At 55.3% G+C, this 19,804-nt stretch overlaps 7 protein-coding genes across 17 annotated transcripts; 3 read left to right on the top strand and 4 right to left on the bottom strand.

The window, feature by feature from the left end:
- The first annotated feature begins 197 nt into the window (after nt 1-197).
- Nucleotides 198-1,022, top strand: H310_12324 (hypothetical protein). The gene has a single exon (XM_008879345.1). It carries the CDS (start codon nt 734-736, stop codon nt 968-970), a length of 237 nt encoding a protein of 78 aa, XP_008877567.1. The 5' UTR covers nt 198-733; the 3' UTR covers nt 971-1,022.
- H310_12323 (hypothetical protein) lies at nt 888-4,915 on the bottom strand. The gene is made up of 13 exons (XM_008879344.1): nt 4,747-4,915; nt 4,660-4,698; nt 4,273-4,611; nt 4,082-4,224; nt 3,652-4,030; nt 3,446-3,596; nt 2,964-3,366; nt 2,747-2,917; nt 2,584-2,690; nt 2,399-2,516; nt 2,225-2,335; nt 1,938-2,172; nt 888-1,886 (listed from the first exon to the last, which is right to left on the bottom strand). Exons 1-13 carry the CDS (start codon nt 4,890-4,892, stop codon nt 1,409-1,411), a joined length of 2,820 nt encoding a protein of 939 aa, XP_008877566.1. The 5' UTR covers nt 4,893-4,915; the 3' UTR covers nt 888-1,408.
- A 583-nt stretch (nt 4,916-5,498) lies between these two features.
- H310_12322 (hypothetical protein) lies at nt 5,499-8,104 on the bottom strand (the record flags this gene model as incomplete). The annotated part of the gene is made up of 13 exons (XM_008879343.1): nt 7,983-8,104; nt 7,836-7,931; nt 7,467-7,787; nt 7,379-7,420; nt 7,271-7,324; nt 7,090-7,218; nt 6,937-7,030; nt 6,812-6,889; nt 6,460-6,756; nt 6,157-6,405; nt 5,893-6,107; nt 5,690-5,825; nt 5,499-5,632 (listed from the first exon to the last, which is right to left on the bottom strand). Exons 1-13 carry the CDS (start codon nt 8,064-8,066, stop codon nt 5,499-5,501), a joined length of 1,929 nt encoding a protein of 642 aa, XP_008877565.1. The 5' UTR covers nt 8,067-8,104.
- An 82-nt stretch (nt 8,105-8,186) lies between these two features.
- H310_12321 (hypothetical protein) lies at nt 8,187-9,875 on the bottom strand. Of its 4 annotated transcripts, XM_008879342.1 has the most exons (5): nt 9,504-9,875; nt 9,157-9,448; nt 8,863-9,107; nt 8,688-8,812; nt 8,187-8,635 (listed from the first exon to the last, which is right to left on the bottom strand). In XM_008879342.1, the coding sequence occupies exons 1-5, from the start codon at nt 9,837-9,839 to the stop codon at nt 8,341-8,343; spliced, it is 1,293 nt and encodes a 430-aa protein (XP_008877564.1). In that variant the 5' UTR covers nt 9,840-9,875; the 3' UTR covers nt 8,187-8,340. The 4 variants fall into 4 exon arrangements, with proteins under 4 accessions (XP_008877564.1, XP_008877563.1, XP_008877561.1 ...); XM_008879341.1 differs by having other exon boundaries at nt 8,688-9,107; XM_008879339.1 differs by having other exon boundaries at nt 8,187-8,812.
- An 81-nt stretch (nt 9,876-9,956) lies between these two features.
- Nucleotides 9,957-11,480, top strand: H310_12320 (CMGC/CDK protein kinase). 8 transcript variants are annotated; one of them, XM_008879335.1, is made up of 5 exons: nt 9,957-10,242; nt 10,294-10,374; nt 10,422-10,529; nt 10,584-11,036; nt 11,081-11,480. In XM_008879335.1, exons 1-5 carry the CDS (start codon nt 10,021-10,023, stop codon nt 11,246-11,248), a joined length of 1,032 nt encoding a protein of 343 aa, XP_008877557.1. In that variant the 5' UTR covers nt 9,957-10,020; the 3' UTR covers nt 11,249-11,480. The 8 variants fall into 8 exon arrangements, with proteins under 8 accessions (XP_008877557.1, XP_008877556.1, XP_008877560.1 ...); XM_008879334.1 differs by having other exon boundaries at nt 10,429-11,036; XM_008879338.1 differs by having other exon boundaries at nt 10,422-11,036.
- A 300-nt stretch (nt 11,481-11,780) lies between these two features.
- Nucleotides 11,781-16,551, top strand: H310_12319 (hypothetical protein). Its single transcript, XM_008879330.1, has 8 exons — nt 11,781-12,671; nt 12,977-13,399; nt 13,465-13,834; nt 13,883-14,505; nt 14,560-14,679; nt 14,779-15,159; nt 15,208-15,289; nt 15,396-16,551. The coding sequence occupies exons 1-8, from the start codon at nt 11,814-11,816 to the stop codon at nt 16,145-16,147; spliced, it is 3,609 nt and encodes a 1,202-aa protein (XP_008877552.1). The 5' UTR covers nt 11,781-11,813; the 3' UTR covers nt 16,148-16,551.
- A 677-nt stretch (nt 16,552-17,228) lies between these two features.
- Nucleotides 17,229-17,891, bottom strand: H310_12318 (hypothetical protein; the record flags this gene model as incomplete). Its single annotated transcript, XM_008879329.1, has 1 exon — nt 17,229-17,891. One exon carries the CDS (start codon nt 17,889-17,891, stop codon nt 17,229-17,231), a length of 663 nt encoding a protein of 220 aa, XP_008877551.1.
- Between the last annotated feature and the right edge of the window lie 1,913 nt (nt 17,892-19,804).

The following is a 19,804-nucleotide window of genomic DNA, read 5'->3' as shown; positions in this document are numbered from 1 at the left end:
AAATAATGTAAAATGTAGGTATTAGTGTGATTCATTTATAGTGTGCAGTACACTAATTATGTTGAAGTGCGTTTTATAGGTGCAACGCCAATTCACACGCATTCTCGATTCTGAAGCTGCGTTTTACTTGTTTCACGCTGCTTCGAAAGTATTTTAAACATATTCTGAAATCACGCTAATTAAAATCGTGTCTCAATTGCGCCGGAGGTGTGGCTCGAACATGCATGGGATGTGCAGGGCACGAGTGAAGTCAAGCTCGCGAGCAAGCCATGCCTTTCGAGGGAAGAGGGAATGGAAGCGTTGTCATGACACTACACGTCATAAGTGGAGGTTCCTTGTCTCCACCTGATGTGGCAGCCACTCAATGTTCCTCAGCTGCACAAAGCCACGTCGAGGGGCCTACACAGTGCCGCGTGTTCTTTGACGTCGGATGCCGTCCCATGATGCGGCGATTGTACCTCTAGCCATGGCATCGTCACGGCACCGCATCGAGGTCGTCACGATCTTGCGTTCGGTATCGAATTCGACGCGGGTGTCCCAGGTTCCTGCGACGTCAGCGCGCCTTGGCGCGCTGACGATCGAATGACAATTTTTTGTGCGCTTGTTGGGCCAATCAAACCGCCACACCCGCAGTGATTTCCCTGCAAGTCCAGAAAAACATCGCCACACACAAGAATGTCACAATTGGATTTGCTCTCGAGTGAGCACGCCGCCCATCCTTGTGCGGCAAGCGATGCAACCTACCCAGTCGTCAGCGTCCCTCCACCCAGTCGACTCGCTCGACCTGCCCAAACAATTGCTCGCCATGACATTAACCGCCGTGCAAGTTGATGACACTGCCACGGCCCCTGACGACGACGTCGACGACGAGTGGGGCTGGTTCGAAGACTTGGCAATCCAAGACGAGGACCTGCTCGAGCGGTTCCAGTGCTTTCACCACCACGATCTGTCCCATCAATCGTTTGAATAAGCCACAACGAGCGTTGACCCATTTATGTAATTCGAATCAGCTATTTATGACATCAGGTCTTCTTCGACACCAATCGATCTGGATGCGACCACGGCGGCGCACTTGGCCTTCCCCAAAAAAGCCGTCGCCACCCGCAGACAATCCAACCCAGGACGTCCTGCACTACTTTGGTTTCCCTCGAGTCGAAAGTTGTCCAAACGACTGTTGTTCGGTCTCGGGGTGCGTCCTCGCTGACCAGCAGCAAGTCTCAATAGTTGGTGCATCCATCTTCATCGTTGCCACACCCGTCAACGGCCCATCGATATGGCGGTTAGTTTACGCCCCCTGGCGGCGCGACCTTGCCCCCTTGCTTCACAAGCGCATGACGCGAACTGCTGACGCCCACATGGTGACGTACAACGTGATCAGCAGGGCGATTTCGAGTTTCTGGCAAGGTCGCTACCCCGTTAACTGCTCGTTACTCAGGTGTTTGTGGCTTAGAAACTGGTCGACAACCGCGTCAATGCCGTCGTCCCAGTTGACATTTGGCTCGGCATTCGCGCCGGGGGCGTCCGTGAAAGTTCTGGTGCCGTCTTTGAACTTGGACACGAGCATGGTGAGTTGCCGGACAGGGTTGAACGGGATCTGGGGTTGAGCTTCCCCCGTGGTCCTCGTGTTCAGGCGCTTCGATATTGTCGGTGTCGCAGAAGTGCACATAACGGCAGCGGTCGTGGGGGTGGCGGGCGCACCCGAGGAGCTAGCGATGACGGCGTGGTCCGCGGCAAAGTACGACTTGAGCCCGATGTCGCGCTGGTGCAAAATCATGCCCATCACAAACTCTTCTTTGTCGATCACGTTGTCCGAGCCTGCGACGTGGTTGTACAGCTCGAGGCAGTCCCGTCGAGTCATGTCTGGGTCGAGATGGTGCACCACAGCGCTACGCAGCAGCCGTCAACACATCCTGCAACGGTGATGGCGGCAGGGGTACCTGAACTCTGAAAAGTCCAACACGCCGTTGGTGTCCTTGTCCCCAAGCTCAAACACATTGTGCATCGTCACGATCTGCTCCGCGTACAGCTTGAGCCAGTAGTACATGATTTTCTCGAGCGCCACGTCGAGGTCGACGTCGCCATTCTCGTTTTGGGTCTGGCACAAGTCTTGCATGAATGCGATCGTGACGTGGCTGTGCGCAAACACAGTCTGCACCGTCTGAATGAGTTTGTCTAACAGTTGGAATTGAGTGCCGGCAACGTTGATTCACGTTGGTTTGTCCACCTAGTGGAATCATCGTGCAGTTCTGGCTGCCGCTGATGCCGTCGCCAAACCACGCTTTCAGCTGCTTGGCGTTTGCTTGCGCCCTCTCTTCATGCATGCGGTAGTTGCCCACTACGTCATTCGCGTCGTCAAGAAGGACGGAGCCAAACGTGCGACGAACGAACGATATCGCACCGTTGAAGAGCACCCCGACGACAAACAGCAAAAAGTCAATGGCTGGGGCGGACGACGCATAGCTTCCTGGTTCGAGGGACCCGACCAGCAATCCAAACAGTCGAATGCGTGCGCTTTTCTACACCGGCAGCAGTCGTTACGTCGAGAGGTTTCTGTGCACCGAGGGAGTCGGCAGCATGGCATACCCCGGCGTGTTTTCGAATGGCCGAGTCAAGCGTAATGAGCTGTCCCATGGCCAACTCGCGCAGTCCATAGTACACCGTGTACGAATCGAGCAGCATTTGCGCTAGCCCTGCCGCCGTCACAAGACCGATGACAATCGACTTTACACGATGCTGGCCGACCAACCTTCGCGATGACGATGCATGTTGTCGTCCGCAATGTCCTGGCTCATTTTGGTTTGATAGAACCCCGAGATGACTTGGTGGAGCTCCAGCATGCTCAGAGGCCGCTTTTTGGCCAGAATACGCTTGACACTCGCAACCGAGTAGTTGGCTTCTTGAATCATCATGTACAACCCTATGGAACTGGTTGCTTGCAAACGGCTCCACGAGTTTAGCCAAACCAGTGAACGATTTATGGCCTTTGGATCCGTTGAACCCTAGTTGCGTCAACTTGCGCTCGTTGTTGTCGGCGTTGTGCATCATAGACTTTTGCAGCTCGTCCGGACGAACTTGGGTCTGTTTGTCGTTCGTGTCGGTTGGCCGCGCGGCGCGCTCGACTCGCTCTGCCTCGATTCGTTCGTGGACCGCATCGAGTTGCTGGACAAGTTGCACGCGCTCGGCTTCCGCTGCGTCGTATTTCGCCTGCAGCTCGTGGCACTTGTGCATCCATGATCCTTCCACGTCTGCTTTGTTCTTGGCATGGATCGCTGTCATGCCAAACACGCGGGCTTCGTATCGCTTCACCTTGTCCTTTTCCTGCGCCAACGCTTCAACCAAACTCGCGAGCGCCTCAATCGTTCCTTTCTAAGCACACCCGACAGCGCCACCGTGAGTGCTCCGTGGCAGGCACGGCGCGGGAAAAGGTCGATGGACTTGCACGTACGTCCTGAGGTGGAATGTCGAGAGCCGAGACGTGGATCCCAGCCAATACGTCTTGAATCAATCCCTGGTACTTGATGAGGCGATGTTTGTACTGGTTCGCGTCCTCGTTCTGCTGTTGGACACCCCGGACGGCGGCTTCCGCCGCCCATGTCCTATACACGCGGTGTCAGCAACTGTCTTTTCTAGCAAAGATGTTGTCGAACGGACGACTGCATCGTTTGGACTTTGTCTTGGACGAGACGATCGAGCAGGGTGTTGCGCTCCCGAGGCGGCAGCGCGTGGATCATTGTAAGCAACATGTCTGCATTCGCGCCGATCATGTCCATTTGGCTTAGAAGGACTTGAAGCCGTTCGTTGGCATCGAGCGCCTTGAACGTCTTGAGGATGTACCCCATCTTTTCCCGCTGCTCCATGTTGGCCGCAGGGTTGAATTCGTTGCTGAGCGCAAGCTTCGTGAAGGCGCTGACAGTGTTCGATGCCGGGACCGTGCTGTGGCCTGGGTTTGATTTGAATGCTGCGTTCTCGGCTTCAAGTTGCTGCACCCGTTGCTCAAGTCGGACGAGCAACTCGTCGAGAGACGATTTGCCTGGACGAACGAACGAAAAGGGTGACGTGGCGCAGCACGGGACTCTCGTACGAGACTGTAGCTGGGCGTTTTCTTGCTGGAGCGACTGGACTTGATCAAAGTAGGTTACCCCGGCGTGATAGCACTCCAGGGCTGTGAGGTGGCGGCCGCGCCGCAGTGTTCCAAAGCTTGTGTAGATCGCTGACCCCAAGTTCCTGCGCACACAAGAAGCGTCTTAGAGTATCCATAATGGACTGTCGTACAAGCAGATCGTGTCCAGCACGGACTGGTACCGCCCAAAGATGGACGACGCTTGCTGGAGGCAGTAGAACGCGACGGCAGTCCGAAGTCGATTCGGCACGTCCCGCCCTGTCGCCAGGACGGCAGACTGTTGAAACTTGAGCTCGCAAAACAAAAAGTACGACGTGAACGAGCGCGCCTCCTGCTCAAACCCGACGAGCCAGTCCTCAATCTGGGCCAGGTCGTGCTGCTTGACGTGGGGGTACTGCTCTTCGCTCAAGTGGTGCACTACAGCCGTGGGGGACACTGCCCCTAAGGGGGAATACGGTCTGGTCAGAGGGAGCCACGAATGGACGGCCGAGCTACGACGCCATGTCAGAGTTCGAGATCAGATGGAGTATAGCGCATACAGGGCTGGCTTGTCCAGTTGTTTAAGGCGTTTGGGCGGTCTACCGACGAGCTAAGGTTGAGACGAAAACTCAAGACCGGGCCAGTACGTTTTCGAGTCTGTGCGGGGGGCTTTGGGGGGCGACTGGAGCCCTTGGAACGGATATACATTGTACGACGTGGGCGGCGACAGGACACTCGTCATGTCTGGATCCCGCACCACCGCGACCTTTTTCGTTCGCGGCGACTGCAGCATCGCCGACGGGGGATTCGAGTAATGGACTCAAAATAGGTGCCCCCGTTGTGTGTATGCGAACGTTTCAACTGTCGGCACTCCCTGACAAGTGCACACTTTGGCGCAAGCCCTGCTAGCTACGGGCAAACGGACTGCACACTCTTGCACATGTCAGCCATCCGCTACAAGCTGTCTTGCCCCCGCCCTTGTCGCAACCAGTCAACACCACCACGACGCATGCGTATCCACCAGGCCCAGCACCGTCCGCATCGAGTCTTTCGCGACGGACTCTCGCTCATGGCCAAGAGAGGAGTACAGATCGCCCCGCTTAAATCATTCGTTGGGCGTTTCGTGGTGGTCAGGGAAGGCTATCCGACCTTTGTAGTCGTTGGGCGCGCCACCGATTTCGTGGGAGCCAGGAAACGGCGTATAACGCGTCGACTTCTCGATAAGTTGAGTGGCGCCGTCAGTAAAATGTGCCAGATGCATAGTCTACGATACGACCTGGCTATCCCACGATGGAACACTCGAGTTGGCACGATTCTTTTGCATACTGGTGCGCTCTGCACTGCGGCGGTACCCGGACAAGTTGCGTCTGAGCCACACAACGGGTGTGTGCACGAACAACTACCTCCGTTCAAACCACCATCTCCGCTTCTTCTTCTTCTTGGCGACTTCCTCAGCGACTTGCTCGACTTTGGCGGCATGTTCCTTTTCCTTTTCACGGAGAGCAAGCATGTACCGGAATAACTGGCGGGCTTCTACTCAAACAACCGTCACCAACAAAACCTAAGTGGAATCGTCCATGCACAACGTACTTCGATTGCGGTAGGCACATTGCAACGTGATGGCGCTTTGGAGCTTCTTGGCAATGTAGTTGGCATCCCGCTCCAACGCGTACGATCGCTTCCGCGCGTCAATCTCGCGCCGTCGGCTCTCGTCGTCCGCGTATGGCTACCCGAGTAGCAGCCACTCACGGCGTCATGACCACGTTTGCCATCAAACAAAAGAGCTGGCTTACCTCAGGCGCAGTAGCCGCCTTCGCCTGCGTCACGCCGTCCACAAAATGCCACGTGTCCGTCTCAAAATCATACGTTCGCTTCCACCGGACACTCAACTTTTGCACTGGAATGTCTTCTGGAACCCCGGTTCCGTCAAAAACAACGCGGACGGGCCCGAATTTGTCGGTCGGGAGGCTCGTCACAATAGCATGCGTCGTCACTTCGTCGTCGTTCTCTACCAATGGTGACTTGATCGTGGTGGCGTTGGCCCAAGAGTTGCGTACGTGGGATGCGCTTGACGTAGAGCCCGTCGACCGCCATGTCGATTTCGCGACCGTCCGTTGCCTTGAGCGCATGGAGCTGGGACAGTTGTCGCGGCACAAATCGCTTGAGCGACCCGTCGGACGCAAACGCAGCGCACTTGTCGTCTTGGCGGCATCTCTTTTCAAGGATGTCGATGCTGTGTGGGGGCGGTAGCGTCGTAAAGTTGCCGGCGGCAAAGTCCTTGCCCGCATAGAACTGAAACCAGATTGCTACACCACGCGCGCAAGTCATGGCCATGTGGGGACTTTGGGGGGCTGCCGTACCGGCGCGCCGAGCGATCGACATGGCGACTAGCACTTGCTGTCCAAGAACGCACCAAGGCGGGAGTTGAATCGCTTTGGCGTACAAATACCGCTCGTACACGCGCTGAATACGCGCGGCGGCCGCATGCCGCGTTGCCATGACCTGTTGATGCATGCGATACAGCACGTGGCACTTGTACGTGGCTTGGATCTTTGTGCTGCTTTGGTACTCGAGGTCGAACTGGAGCTTGGTCTTGAGCGCGACCTCGTCTGCCTCCATCAAGAACGCTTCGGCACGGTGAAGTGCGTGCAGTTGAACTGCCCATGCAGCATCGCCATTAGTGTCGCCATCATCCAAGGAGAACGGACGCACACGGTGTAAACTGATCGATAGGTTCGATGTGTTCTGGCGAAATCCACAGCTTTTCTCGATTCACCAGCACTTGCTTTCCTTCGCCTTTTGTTCATCGCCGGTTGTTGGATGGATCAGCCGCTCACCTTTCATGTGGCGATCCGTGCGTGGGCCCAAGTGCGTAACACTTAGATGCAAAATCAACCGATTCCGCTCGCTCAGTTGAGCGCGCAGGGATTGCTACAATGGGCCATCGAACCGACATTCGGCTGGTGGCGGAGACCTGCAGTGAGTCCTACCTGCTTCGCACTGGCAGCACACGCGTTGGCCTCGGCGATCGGCACTTCTCCGCGGACCTGGTCGATGTACCATCGATAGCTGCCCACGGTCGCCTTGAGCGCGGCGAGCTCGTACTCGGCTGCGCTGGACTGGCAAAACGGGATAACGACCGCCACATGAAGAAGTCCGAAGCGGTCAAACCTTGGCGTAAAAGTGCTGTACCAGCCAGCGCAATGGATCCGGTGGCTTGACATTCTGCTGTGAAAGTTACTCGTGGGATAGCGCGGACAGGCCACCGGCTTTCCGTACCCCGAGCTGAACAATGGCATCTATGCACTCTGGCAGGAAATACTAGCCAAGCACCGCTGAAAGCGTGAGCCATCACGTTGAAATGTACCTCAAGAGCGCTTCGATTGTTGTCAAGAATATGGATGGTCGTGGTTGCATCGTCGTCAAAGTGGCTTGGGATTGTCGGCGGAGTCCAATCCACCTGACTCTTCTGCGGCTCTGGCTGTAGAAATGCGTGGTCGTCGGCCGTCACGACTGTCTCCATCTCGCCGACGCGCAAGTCTTGTTCGCACACCAAACAGTCACGAAGGGCGTGCACCCGAACATGGCGAAGATGTGCTAGTTCCAAGCGGAGTTTGCCCAACGCGATCTGCTTGCGGTGGAGCTCCTTGGTCAATGCGACTTCTTCGAGCTCCGCGTCCAGGGACATCTACCATCATGTTAAGGATGTCTAAACGTGCTGCCATCATCGCTGTACGTTGTGCTGCAAGTACGACGCCATGTATCGGAACGGATCCAACGGCTGGACCATCACGACTTCTTGTACTCCGTCGTGCACGAGCTGGAGCAACGGCTACATCACCAGCATGGAACGTGTATGCGCATGACACGTCTGCATCCTTACCAGCAACTGCGACGTTTCTTTGCCAGACCGGAGAGCTTGCAGGCGCCGCAATGTCGGTCCAGGCCCCGTTGGTGGCATCATCATCTCTTGTGTCGCTTCGATGGCACCTCGTTCGAGTTAATTGCTCGAAATACTCCGGCTTGGAATAGTACTTCAGTTTTATTTTAGTAGTACTACGGCACAATGAATCAGTTGAAAGAATACTTGGAAAATGTTACAAGTCATATTAGACCTACTCTATAGTAATACTATACAAAATGCATTGTTTGGGCGAGTTGCTTCGAGCCCGACGGAACAACCCTCAGCAAGCTCTCCAACATGGGCCGTGGTGGCCAGCTGAGACCATGTAAGCACCAATTCATGCCGCGTTTGGCTGTGATCTCGTCGCCGCCGCGATATCGTACGATCGCAGGATGCCGTCCCTGGACACTGTCGAGAGAGTGCCTCCTACCGAGACGCTGACGCCATTGACTGCGTCGTAAGTCGGTCCAACTAGTTCCCCCGTCACTTGTGGTGAGCGTCCATCGGACACCAAGCCACTCCATCTCGTGCAGCTTCCGTCGGCCGTCGCCACCCACACGTCCATCGACTTGTCCGCCCACTGAATCGATCGCACGTCCGCGCCGCTGCGGGATACCATGCACAAAGGACGTCTACACAAACGAAATCAGTTGCCCTGGAATCGGTGCAGCATGGCCAGCATACTTTTCATATCGCATATCGTAAGATGACACCACGCCGTGCTCCGTCCCGGTGATCAAGAGAGTCGCGGAATCTAGCGACTTTGTTGCGCACGACGTCACTGCCGCGGAATGCGGGAGAAGTGTGACCTATATCAGTCAGGGGAAGTCCTAGGATGGATGAAACACTCAGGTCGTACAGGAGTAGGCGCCCGCGCATCGAGGACCGTGCATCCCGCGTCGGTTCCTACCACCAGCCACGTCGAACTGGTTTCGAATTCCATGTTATTGGGCTCGATTCCCAACGGTTCAACGAGATCGTGTGGTTCTCGTGGCAGCGCACTAGTGACGTTCAGGCACCGCGGCGTGGACGACAGCGCCCAATCGCGAAAGCTGTAGCTCGTTCCGCAGTGCCACAGCTTGACCAAGCGATCGTGCGCGCACGCTGGGCAAGCAGTCAATGGAAGGCTCATCAAGCAAGTGGCAGGACGTACACACGACGTTGCGGCCGCGGCCGAGGATTCCAATGCCACAAATGGCGCCGCGGTGTCCGCGCAGTACAGCGCCGCACTTAAACGACTGGAGAGACCATATACGAAGCGAAAAGTCGGTACTTCCGGTGAGGGCCACCAGTGAACTCGGAAAGAACGCGACGTGCGTGACGTCCGCGACATGACCAGCAAGGTGCAGGCTCGTGTGAGTCGGGATTTGGGTGAGGTGGAAGAGACCATCGGCACCCCCGACTCCGACAAACGCGCCATTCGGGCTCGTGGACACGGCGTACAACTACCCGCATGCTGAGTCGATGGATTGGAGACTGCACGAGGGATTGTTAGCGAACCTGAGTTTGCATCGACGTCTGCGCATGGGGCGTGTAAAATGTCGTCGAGTACAACTCCGAAGCAATCGTTAACCCATAGCGAGACTGGCCGGTAATGTGGTACGGTGACGATGCGATTCCTCGGTTGGTCTTGTGCACTGAATGTATCACGGTCGGGGAGGCTGAATAGAGCACGACATCGGCGCCAGCAATCGGATCGGGGTTCAACAGAACGACACGATCTGACGAGCTCACCCAGAAGGAGTCATCCGCTGTTGTTTGCCAGTCGCTTTGGATGTCCAGGACGTGCGTTGTCGTCGCGGCGCCATCCGCGGCATCGCCATCGTCGACTCCCATGTTGACCAAGTAAATGTGATAAAAACTCAACCGATCACGTTTATGCATTTTCTGAAAATTCAACAAAATTTGAAAAACTCACCCTCCATTCTCTAGTAAAATCAAGAAAAATATGTAGAAGATGCGTGAAACGACGTTGCGTTGAACCCCACCGTCGCACAACCCAAGAGATCCTCGAGAGATGGATAGGCCGCCGGGCGGCCGCTTCGACGACAAGTACGAGCTCTTGGAGCGGCTGGGGCACGGGAACTTCGGAGAAGTCTATCGAATCCGAGAGATTGCCACGGGGCACGTCTTCGCTCTGAAGCGCATCCGGACTGGAAGTGACGCTTCCAAGATGGAGACAATCCCTCCGGCGGCCTTCAACGAGATCCAAGCAATGTACCATCTCGACCACCCCAATGTAAACTACAGCGGGCGTGGCGTGAGAACCAACGCCCAGTTGTGCATGTAGGTCGTGCACTTGGTGGATGTAATTCCTGAAGGTGCGAGCGTCGGCCTCGTGCTCGAGTACATGGAAACTGATCTAGCTCATGTTCGTGCGTCAGCTGTATTTTGTCTGCTCATACATCCCTGACATAGCTCATAGCGAACTCGACTGCTGCTTTTTCAGCGCAAGACACTAAATCTCTCATGTACATGCTTCTCCGCGGCGTTGAGTGCTGCCATACCCAACAGATTCTCCATCGAGTACGAGCCTACCTTCATCGTGAAGCTGCACCTCTCCTGCATCATTCGCAACAGGACATCAAGCCGTCGAATCTGCTCTTGGACCAACATGGTGTCCTGAAGCTTAGTGATTTCGGTCTTGCGACGGTGTACACTGGACCCGAACGCGAATATGCTCATCAAGTCGCGACAAGATGGTATCGATCTCCAGAGCTCTTGTTCGGATCTCGAACATACAATCACAAGGTGGACATGTGGGCCGTCGGAGTTGTCTTCGCGGAGCTCTTGCAACATGCTCCGCTATTCCCAGGCATGAATGACATCGACCAGATCTTTCGCGTGATGCAAGTGCTTGGGTCCCCGACGTGGCCTGGCATGGCCGACTTGCCCGACTACCACAAGGTTTCGTTTCCCGTGTTCAGCCCGTTGCCGCTCGAGACGCTCTTCGCAGACACCGACAGCATTGCGTTGGATTTACTCAAGCACTTGCTGGTGTATGATCCGTCGCAACGTCTTGATGCCGCCGAGGTGTGTCGTCCTTCCACGTCCGACAACTCACTTTGCTGATCCAGGCACTGAAGCATCCGTACTTCCTGACAGAGCCCCTTCCTCTTCCATACATTCAAAGGAAGGTGCAAGCACGCAATGTATCTCCAGAGTTTAGCGTGCGGCACGGTGGTGGCGGCATTTTGGCGGCCCTCAACTTGGACATGCCGTTTTTTCCAAGTGGACAAGTGTGACAGTTACAAATTTGTGCAGTTTTCGAAACAAACGTCTTCTATCCGTTTCGAACGGGCCGCAGAAACATCAGCGCGTACCATGCATCCTGGGGCTTCAAACCTGCGCTGGTCGAGCACGATACTCGTCATCACGATTGTACTTCATCCCAGACATGATAAGCCCGCCAAAATGGGTTTCGCGTGGTTTTTCTTTGCGTCCTGTATAGTTAGTCTTTTGTCGTAAGAAGACAAGTCGATACTTTAACGGTATTTTTAGAAAGGAATCGCCCCATGTCAAGACGTTCAATACTGCAATGTTCACTTCGCTCGACCAGAATGCGCATATGCACTCCATCGACGAGAAAGAAGCGTAGTATGTAGAGGACGCTGATGGAATGCACAGGTCGAGCAATAGCTGACATGAGAGCTGACCACCAACGTGATCCAGCGCAAATGTCGTCGAGGCAGGCACCCACTGATACCTACGTTGTTTCGAACGCGTTTGAAACCTCGTTTACTTCAAGCTATCGCTGATCCGGATGATTATCCAGATAATCTCTGTCACCAAAGAGGCTGCGGCGGCGACATGGAGATGACGGCTCGAACTACGTACGACGTGTATGAGAAGCAGCGGCGGAACGTCCAGGGATGGAGTAGTGAGTTGCTTGCTGGTGAAGGTGCCAACTTCTCGGAAGCTCCAGACTCATCGAAGGGCACGATGGGAAAGGACGTCGTTTCGTTAGAGGTTGCCCGTCCGCCGACTGGATACCGTTTCCAAGAAGGGTCGATGTGGGTCATCGGAGACTGGAGTTACGGCAAAAGCTTCAAGCACATGGGCACCCGTTCGCGATCGGAACAACCGCTCGATACGTGTAGGTGGCGAAAACACACGCGTCAACTGGACAACCTCACCACGGTCGAGTTTGGTCGGGAACCGCACTGCGGAGGGTGCAAGAAGGCCTTCACGTTGATTCGACGACGTCACCATTGCCGTGGGTGCCACGTCGCTATATGCAAGGACTGCTCTCGTAAAGCCATGGACACATCCAACTTGATGGCGAAGGCCCAGTGGTTCTGTCTGCCGTGTCTTGATTCAAACCCCCAACTGGACGTCCAGGAAGGTGGCGGTCGCAGGCTCATGCGGCGCATGTCGCAGGCGCCTCCGCCGATGCTGAGCCGCATCGAGTCCATGCCTAAAACCATGAAGTTCTGCATTGAGTGCGGGTACGAGTTGCCGCCCCACGTCAAGTTTTGCATCGACTGTGGTGCGGGTCAAACCACATCGCGAGAGTCCAGCGCGGATGATCTCCTTCGCATGTCCAACTTTCTCGCGCCAGATCACGCGCAGCTGGCAGGTCCGTCCGCGGGGCTCACTTCTCTCGTCGAAGAGATAGCACAACCACCTCCGTCGCCGCTCGTCGCCACCTCGCCAACACCCACACAGGTGGATCAACTGATACCTCCATCGACCATCTTGCGTTGCTTTGGAGACGATTGATGATGTTCTTCGTTTGGCATGTGTCTGCTTCGTCGATGCCAATGGATGTCCATCGAATCCGCTACTGCCGATTCGGTCCAACCTCGGTGGGGCGTGCTGATTTTTCCGTGTGTGGTCGCAATGTGTGTTCATGGCTGGACTGTCCATCAGCTCTATCTTGCTTGGTAGTCCAGAGATATGTTGGTGTGTACTGGAGAGTCAACTCGGGATGCCCGCGTCCAAGCAGCATGGCTCAGTGCCCCATTTTATAGGCCGAAGACGAAGCGCTCAAGCTGGAAAACCAACGACTGCAGGAAATGGTCGAAAAACTACAACGAAAACTCGCCCGCACGGAAGCCAAGGCACTGGCTATCACGGAGGAGCAAGCTCACATGATTGCTACACTACAACAGCAAGTTCAAGATGCCCACACTAGTGCTGCGGTTGCAGCGACCCCCGCTACACCCGCGACCGGTGCTCCATCGCCGGTCGCGGCATCCACTGGTGCAATGCTTACGATGAAGGAGCTGCCGGAATACGCCAAGTTTTTCAAACTGTTGTCCATGGGCCTTCCCCCCGAACAAGTAAAGATGAAGATGCAACAAGCAGGGGTCGACCCGAACGTTCTCGACACTCCCGACGCCCCCAGTGGAAAACTCGCCGAAGGTGCCGCGCCCATCGCTCCGGCATCAGAGGTAAGCGCCCAGCACGCCGTCGCAGTAATGCCCCGTGGATTTTGGCCTAACGGAATGGTCACCAGGGGCATCCAGACTATGCCAAGTACTTTAAACTGGTCAAGATGGGGATGCCGTTGGAGCAAGTCAAGTTGAAAGCGTCGGCCGATGGAATGGATCCGTCCATGTTAGACGGCTCCCCTCCAGCGGCCCCCGCGCCGATTGCCGCACCCGTGGCGGAAGATCCCCCCGAGATGGCCAAATACAAGAAACTGCTGAAAATGGGCATGCCGTTGCAGCAAGTGCAGCTCAAAATGCAAGCGGAAGGTCTCAATCCGGCGCTGTTGGACGGCACTTCGTCAACGTTGCCTGTGCCCAACGGAGTGACCAATGCCCCCCCGAAGCAAGTCGACCTGAGCCAGATCCTCAAGAAGTCCAACTCGGTGAAAAAGCCCGGTACCTGCTTACACCGCCATAGCGAAGCTTACTCGTTCGTTGTTGCAGACGAGCCTGTGCTGCCCAAAAAGGAAAGCGTCAAGCCAAACGTGGACATGCGCGCGCTATTTTGGACTCGAATTCCCGTCAACGTTGTGCAATCGACTGTGTGGAATACGTTGAGCGATACAAAAGTGCCTCTCGAGAACTTTGACTTGGAATGGATGTTTCGGAAAAACCCGGACGCGACCAAGAAGCCCGACGACGACGCGTTCAAGAAGAAGAAGGAAAACACGGCTGTCCTGTTGCTCGACTCAAAGACGCAGCAGAATGTCGGGATCGCGATTGCTCGATTCAAGTTGAGTCCGGCTGAAGTCAAAGCTGGCTTGCTCTCAATGGACAAGGACGCGATCACGGTCGACCACTTGAGCTCGCTGATTGCACTCGCACCGACGCTGGAAGAGCAAGACATATTGAAAAACTACGATGGCCCGGTCGATGTCCTTGGTGGCGTCGAAAAGTTCTTTTTGGAAATGCTCAGCATTCCCCGGTACACGCAACGGATCAAGTGCTTTCGGTTCTCGCTCCAATTTGAACATCGCGTGCTCGAAATCCAGGCCCAAGTCGATACGCTCAGCGCAGCTACCGACCAGATCGCCGACTCGACAAAGTTTCGCGCGATTCTTGAAACGGTACGTCTCGCCTGTGTGTGTTCTGCTATCCATTCGTTTTGTGGTATGTCGTAGGTCCTGGCCATTGGGAATTACATGAATGGAGGAACGGCGCGCGGCGGCGCGTACGGGTTCAAGCTGGACGCGCTGGCCAAGCTCCACACAGTGCGTGGCATCGACCCGAAAGTCAACTTGGTACGATGCTTGCCTTGACGGCGTTTGATGTGCTTCAAACGAGCGATCGTGGCCACTCGTTCTTCTCCTACATACGTTTCGTCATGGTCGGTTGCGTAGATGCACTATTTGGCGCGGCACTTGGAGGAGCACCAGCCCGACTTGATTTCGTTTGTGACGGAGGTGCCGCATATCCCCGAAGCCAAGCGGCTGTCGCTCGACCAAATCAAAGCAGACATCAACATGTGCAACTCGGAGCTCACGATGCTGCAAGGGCAAGTGCAGGCATCCAAGAACGACTCGAATCCACTGGACCAATTCTACGCCAAGATGGCGCCGTTCGCTCGAGAAGCCGCCGAAGTCATGGACGAAGTCACGCGAGAATTCGCGGCCGTCGAGTCGGCCTTCACGGAATTGGTCGGGTCGTTTGGCGAGGACGCGCGCAAGTTTGGCGCCATGGATTTTTTTTCCATCTTGGACGAGTTCACGACCGAATTGAAGGTTCGACCAAATGGACGACATGGCGCAGACTGACATTTGTTGCCGCAGAAAGCGTTCCGAGCCAACCAGTCGAAAGAATTCGCGACCGTGTGGGACTCGACTGCCAAAGCACGCGAGCAAGCAAAACTTGGTACGCTGCCAACCATCCGCTCCAGTCGTCATGGTGCACGTGGATGGGTGGCGACTGTGGTGTTGGAATGCTTGGAATCTCATGCTGCCTGTTTCTGTTGCGATAGCCCAACGCGAAAAAGAGTTGTCGGAGAAATTGTCCGCTGACCAGGCCAAGGCGCTGTATGGCGGCGTGATCTCGACGCTACACCATCGGTGTCGCGAGTTGAACCTCGACGCAGCGGCGGCCGTCGATTCATTCAAAGTGCAGAGTCGAAAGTACGGCAGTGGCGAGCTGACGGCCACCGCTTTCTGCGACTTTATCGTCAACACGTACGGGGCCAAAGTCGCGCTACAGATCCTGCCCAATTGCGCCAAACTCTTGAGCGAACCAACCAAGCGCCTGCAGCTCGAAGCGACGGTGGAAGCCAAGAAGGAGACATGGGAAGCGGCACTGCCCCTCTTTGCAGACACAACGCCCCCCGTGGCCCCGCCCGCCGAGACTGACGACCACCACGACTCATTGCCCATCAGCAGCGCCAACCCCGTGGGGAAGCTCCGCATCAAGGACATAACGCCAGTCGTCGGCGATGAAGCGCGGCAACTCCAGCGGTCGATCCTCGAATCGATCCACACCATTTTCGAGGGCGACCCCGTTCAAGTTAAACTCTTCACGGCCAACACACGCAAGTTTGGCAACCAGCAAATGCCGGCCAAGGAATTCTACGCATACCTGATTGCCACGTTCGACGGCGACTTTGTCGCGCGCCTAGTTCCCGACCTAGCTCGCCTCCTGGACGATGCCGAGAAGCGGCATGCGCTGCTCCAGGCGCTGTGTGAGAGCGCGCCAGGATGGCAGCGGTTCGCCGGTCGCGCGTAGTAGTCGATGCCATCCGTGGACGTCAACATGGATGAACGGGAATGGTCGTTCCCACCTGATACGAATGAAGCGACCAGACAACTCTGTTGGAATAGAGGCTCGACCCGACGTCTGCGAGCTCTCTCGCCGAGCCAAATCACCGCTCGACTGTGTTCTTCAAGCAACTTCCGCGGGCAACCAGTCCACAGGTCGACCGACGTAGCTGTCGCTAGTCATCCGAGTGCATAGGCCAAACCTAGAGCTGCTGCCATGGTCTCGTCGAGCGATCTTGGCGTGGAGTTCGGCCGCGACCGCGGAGGCTTTCGAATAACCCTGTGCTCCCCATCCTCAACACCCGGTAGTACAACAGTGGGCCGGTCGCAACACTCGCCCTCCTGACATCTCGATGGCATGGCACCACGCGCTTCTCACCGAGTTATGACGATCCCAGTCGGTGACATGTCATTGCCATGACTGGCATGCATTTGTGCTGGGATATCTCTTCAAGGGTGGCGATAACGTGGTGACGGTTTGTGGAAGGCGCCAGACACCAAGATCGTCAGGACTGCTGGTCGTCTTAGTCGTAGGGTGGCGCTGGGGACGTCAGCGGAATGGCTTCTATCGTTTCATGACCATGGACGTACTCTTGGACCCAAGCGAGTGGCACTGCAGTGCTGCATTTCGGTAGCCCTGCCAATCGCCCCACGAGATTGCATTCGACATGGGCAGTCGTCCCTCAAAGGCAATCGACGCATTCGCCATTACCAACCTCCCTGGAAACGCTGGTTGGCAGGCCCGGCGTTTCCACCGAGTTTGGCGATGGCGTGCGGAATCGATCGTACGCGACAGTTCACGGCCATCGCACGGATGGACAGGTGTGAGCCAATTCTCGGAGGAGTGGTGCCTGAAACAACTCTCGGGTCGAAGAAAGGTCAAGTGTAGTCGACAACAGAGAAGTCGCGTAACACTGACGAAGCTGACAAAACGGAAAGCAAGGTGGCGACCTCATGAGGGACAAAGACGGCGAGAGTTCGCTCTCTGCGCCTGGCATTCCGTTGAGAACGCTAGCGTGCAAGATCAGTGTTTTTCCATCAGAGCTGTCCTACACAATGCCCCCACGAATTGCTCCCAACCGCGGCGTGGGAAGGATTTCCGCATTGTCGCCGAAGAGGGTTCCGTCGATGGCGACGGCCGTGTCTTCGGCAGAGTGCAATAGGTTCATGAGGGCCACCGCCGGGCACGCAAAACAGCAGTACTTCTTCACTTTGACGGACTCTGCATCAAACGTAAACTGACACTGCGTCGGCAATTCCATGACTTGGCCCACAAGTCTTTGGACAATCGGTTCGTTGCTGAGCAAGTGGGGAAACAGCGCCTCGATCGTGTGGCGGGACAAGCGAAGGTAGAAGATCGCGAGCCCATCGACCACGACTTCGGAGTGGCACACCACGATGCAGCTTTGAATCCACGACACCATGACAGACTGAAACACTGACATACACAACGTCCACTGGGCAATCAAACTGTCCAGGCCAACGTGGCTGTTGAACGCCATCGCGTCGGTCATGATGCCGTGGAGGAAGTCCAGTTGGAACGAGTGGCGGAAGCCATGGGCAAATACCCTGAAGTACTCGCTGACGACCTTGCATTCAGGGTCAAACGTGCGCAAGCGTCGCGGCATCGCTTCTTTCAACGACTTCACTCGCATTTCCAACCGCGCCACGTCCGTGGTCAGATTATCTACTTCCCCCTGTAGACGCTCCATCCGCTCGACCTTTCTGGCGCGGTACCGCCGTTGGTTCAATCTGCTTTGAGTTCGTAGGCGCTCGCGCTTGTCTTCGGCGGCATTGCGTGCTGCGGAGATGTGTTGTCTTGTTCGAGGGGAGGGCCCCACTGAGGCATTACCGTCTTGATAACACAAACTTGTCATGTGACGCTCAACAGTCGTTGTGGCTGTTTTCATAGTGGCGAATGTTTCGTCAAGCTCGTGCCCGAACTTGACGGTGATGATGTGATAGCATTCTGCGCCTCACGTTCGTGGGACTTGGACTCAGGGGAACTGCACTTAGCGATTCGAGTTTGGAAGCGCGCACCCTTGAGATAAATTGCCCCCCCTGTCCCAGGAACGGGACACCTCGATTTTCCAACGATAAGATCGCCTTCACAATCTGCGCCTTCGTCGTGCAAACCGCCTTTGAATGCAGCGAGGATTCGCGAGCCTGCTGTAAAACAACGTGTGAGAGGGACGAATTGATCGCAATTGTTGGCTTGGGGGGGGGGTCAGGCGATGAGGGATGAGTCACCTTGGCTGTTGCAAGTTTATGTGAGTGTTCCGAAATCAAATCCCCTCGTTGCGACAACATTCCGATCTGTCATCGCTCGCGTTGGGACGTGTTGTCAGGAGTTGGCGTGTGACAACTCATTCTACTCGAGAAAAGTTGTGTGGAGGCGATGACGCTACCGAAAGCTCCCTCGTCGGTGTATGCGATCACGAACGCATAATCCTGGATCCAAGCTTGCCCCCATGTTCTCCCTTCCCGCCTGATGCATCGGATTCTTCCCAGTAGTGCGACCCGCTGGCAAGCGGCCGAGAGTGGATCAAATTCGAACGTTTGGCTTCCCTATCGTAAACAATTTCGCAAACTAGGCAAAGGCGACACGTGACCACGAACGACACCATGAGGCAAGCACGATTTGTTCATGCTGCTGTCCAGGGGCGATCCCCTTTGTTGTGTGATTTCTGCTTGTTGTGCAGTTAAACTTGGCCTCGTCATACGATTTGCACCAATTACAAATCGCCTCAGGCGAAGCTGATGTGACGGACGAGTGCCATCTCGTCGTTGCATGTACATGACACGTACAGCCCGCACACTGGGCATGCGTATAAAACCGCAAGCCTTGTATTAGGGTAGTCCCCCAATATTCAAAAAAGATTTTATTGTCGTCGTTCCACTTGGGGTCGACGTTATTCGGTCGTTGGGATGGGATGCAGGGGGCCTTGTTTGAGGTCAACATTGCCGGAACAACCGTCAACCGATGGAACGCTAGGGGGCGATCGTGTTCAGTGCTCGACTATTCCCTTGATTACTTTTCCAAATGTCGTGGAGTTCCGTTCCCAGTAGTGGGAACGACAGAATGCTGCGCCCACCTTGACATCGCGCTGAGGCAGATTCCACTAAGCCAATTGGACCATGTACTTCGAAGTTCGAAATTATAGCCTATGAGAGCTGACGATAGAAACTTTAATTGTTTCATGAGGTAATATGACTTTGCAACTCTCGTAGATTCAAATATTGAGCTTTCTCTTGGAATGACAATGTGTAACGTAGGGGTCATTAGATAATAAAGGAGGTTTCGAACTTTTCTTTGATTGATACAATGGTCACGTTGTAAGCGTAAGCGTTCGACGCGATAGCGCAGTGGTAAAACACGTTGTGTGTCTTGATTGAGTCCAGGGCGCGTCAAACTTTATGGTAAAGGCTTAAATACATCGAATTACAACCATTATTGTGGGATGGCCTTTGCAACCTTGGCAAATGACGTCTTCAGTGACCAAGTCCCAGGCAGCAATCGCACGTTTCACCATGGCCATTCGCTTTTGTTTGGCCGAAAGAGAGTAGGGATCCTCATCGTCTCCAACCACTTGTTCCTCATAAAGCCACAGGTTTCGAAGGTTCC

This window comes from Aphanomyces invadans (assembly GCF_000520115.1).
Source record: "Aphanomyces invadans strain NJM9701 unplaced genomic scaffold supercont1.38, whole genome shotgun sequence".
Classification (NCBI taxonomy): domain Eukaryota; phylum Oomycota; class Saprolegniomycetes; order Saprolegniales; family Verrucalvaceae; genus Aphanomyces; species Aphanomyces invadans.
This window is presented reverse-complemented; position numbering and strand designations above follow the sequence as displayed.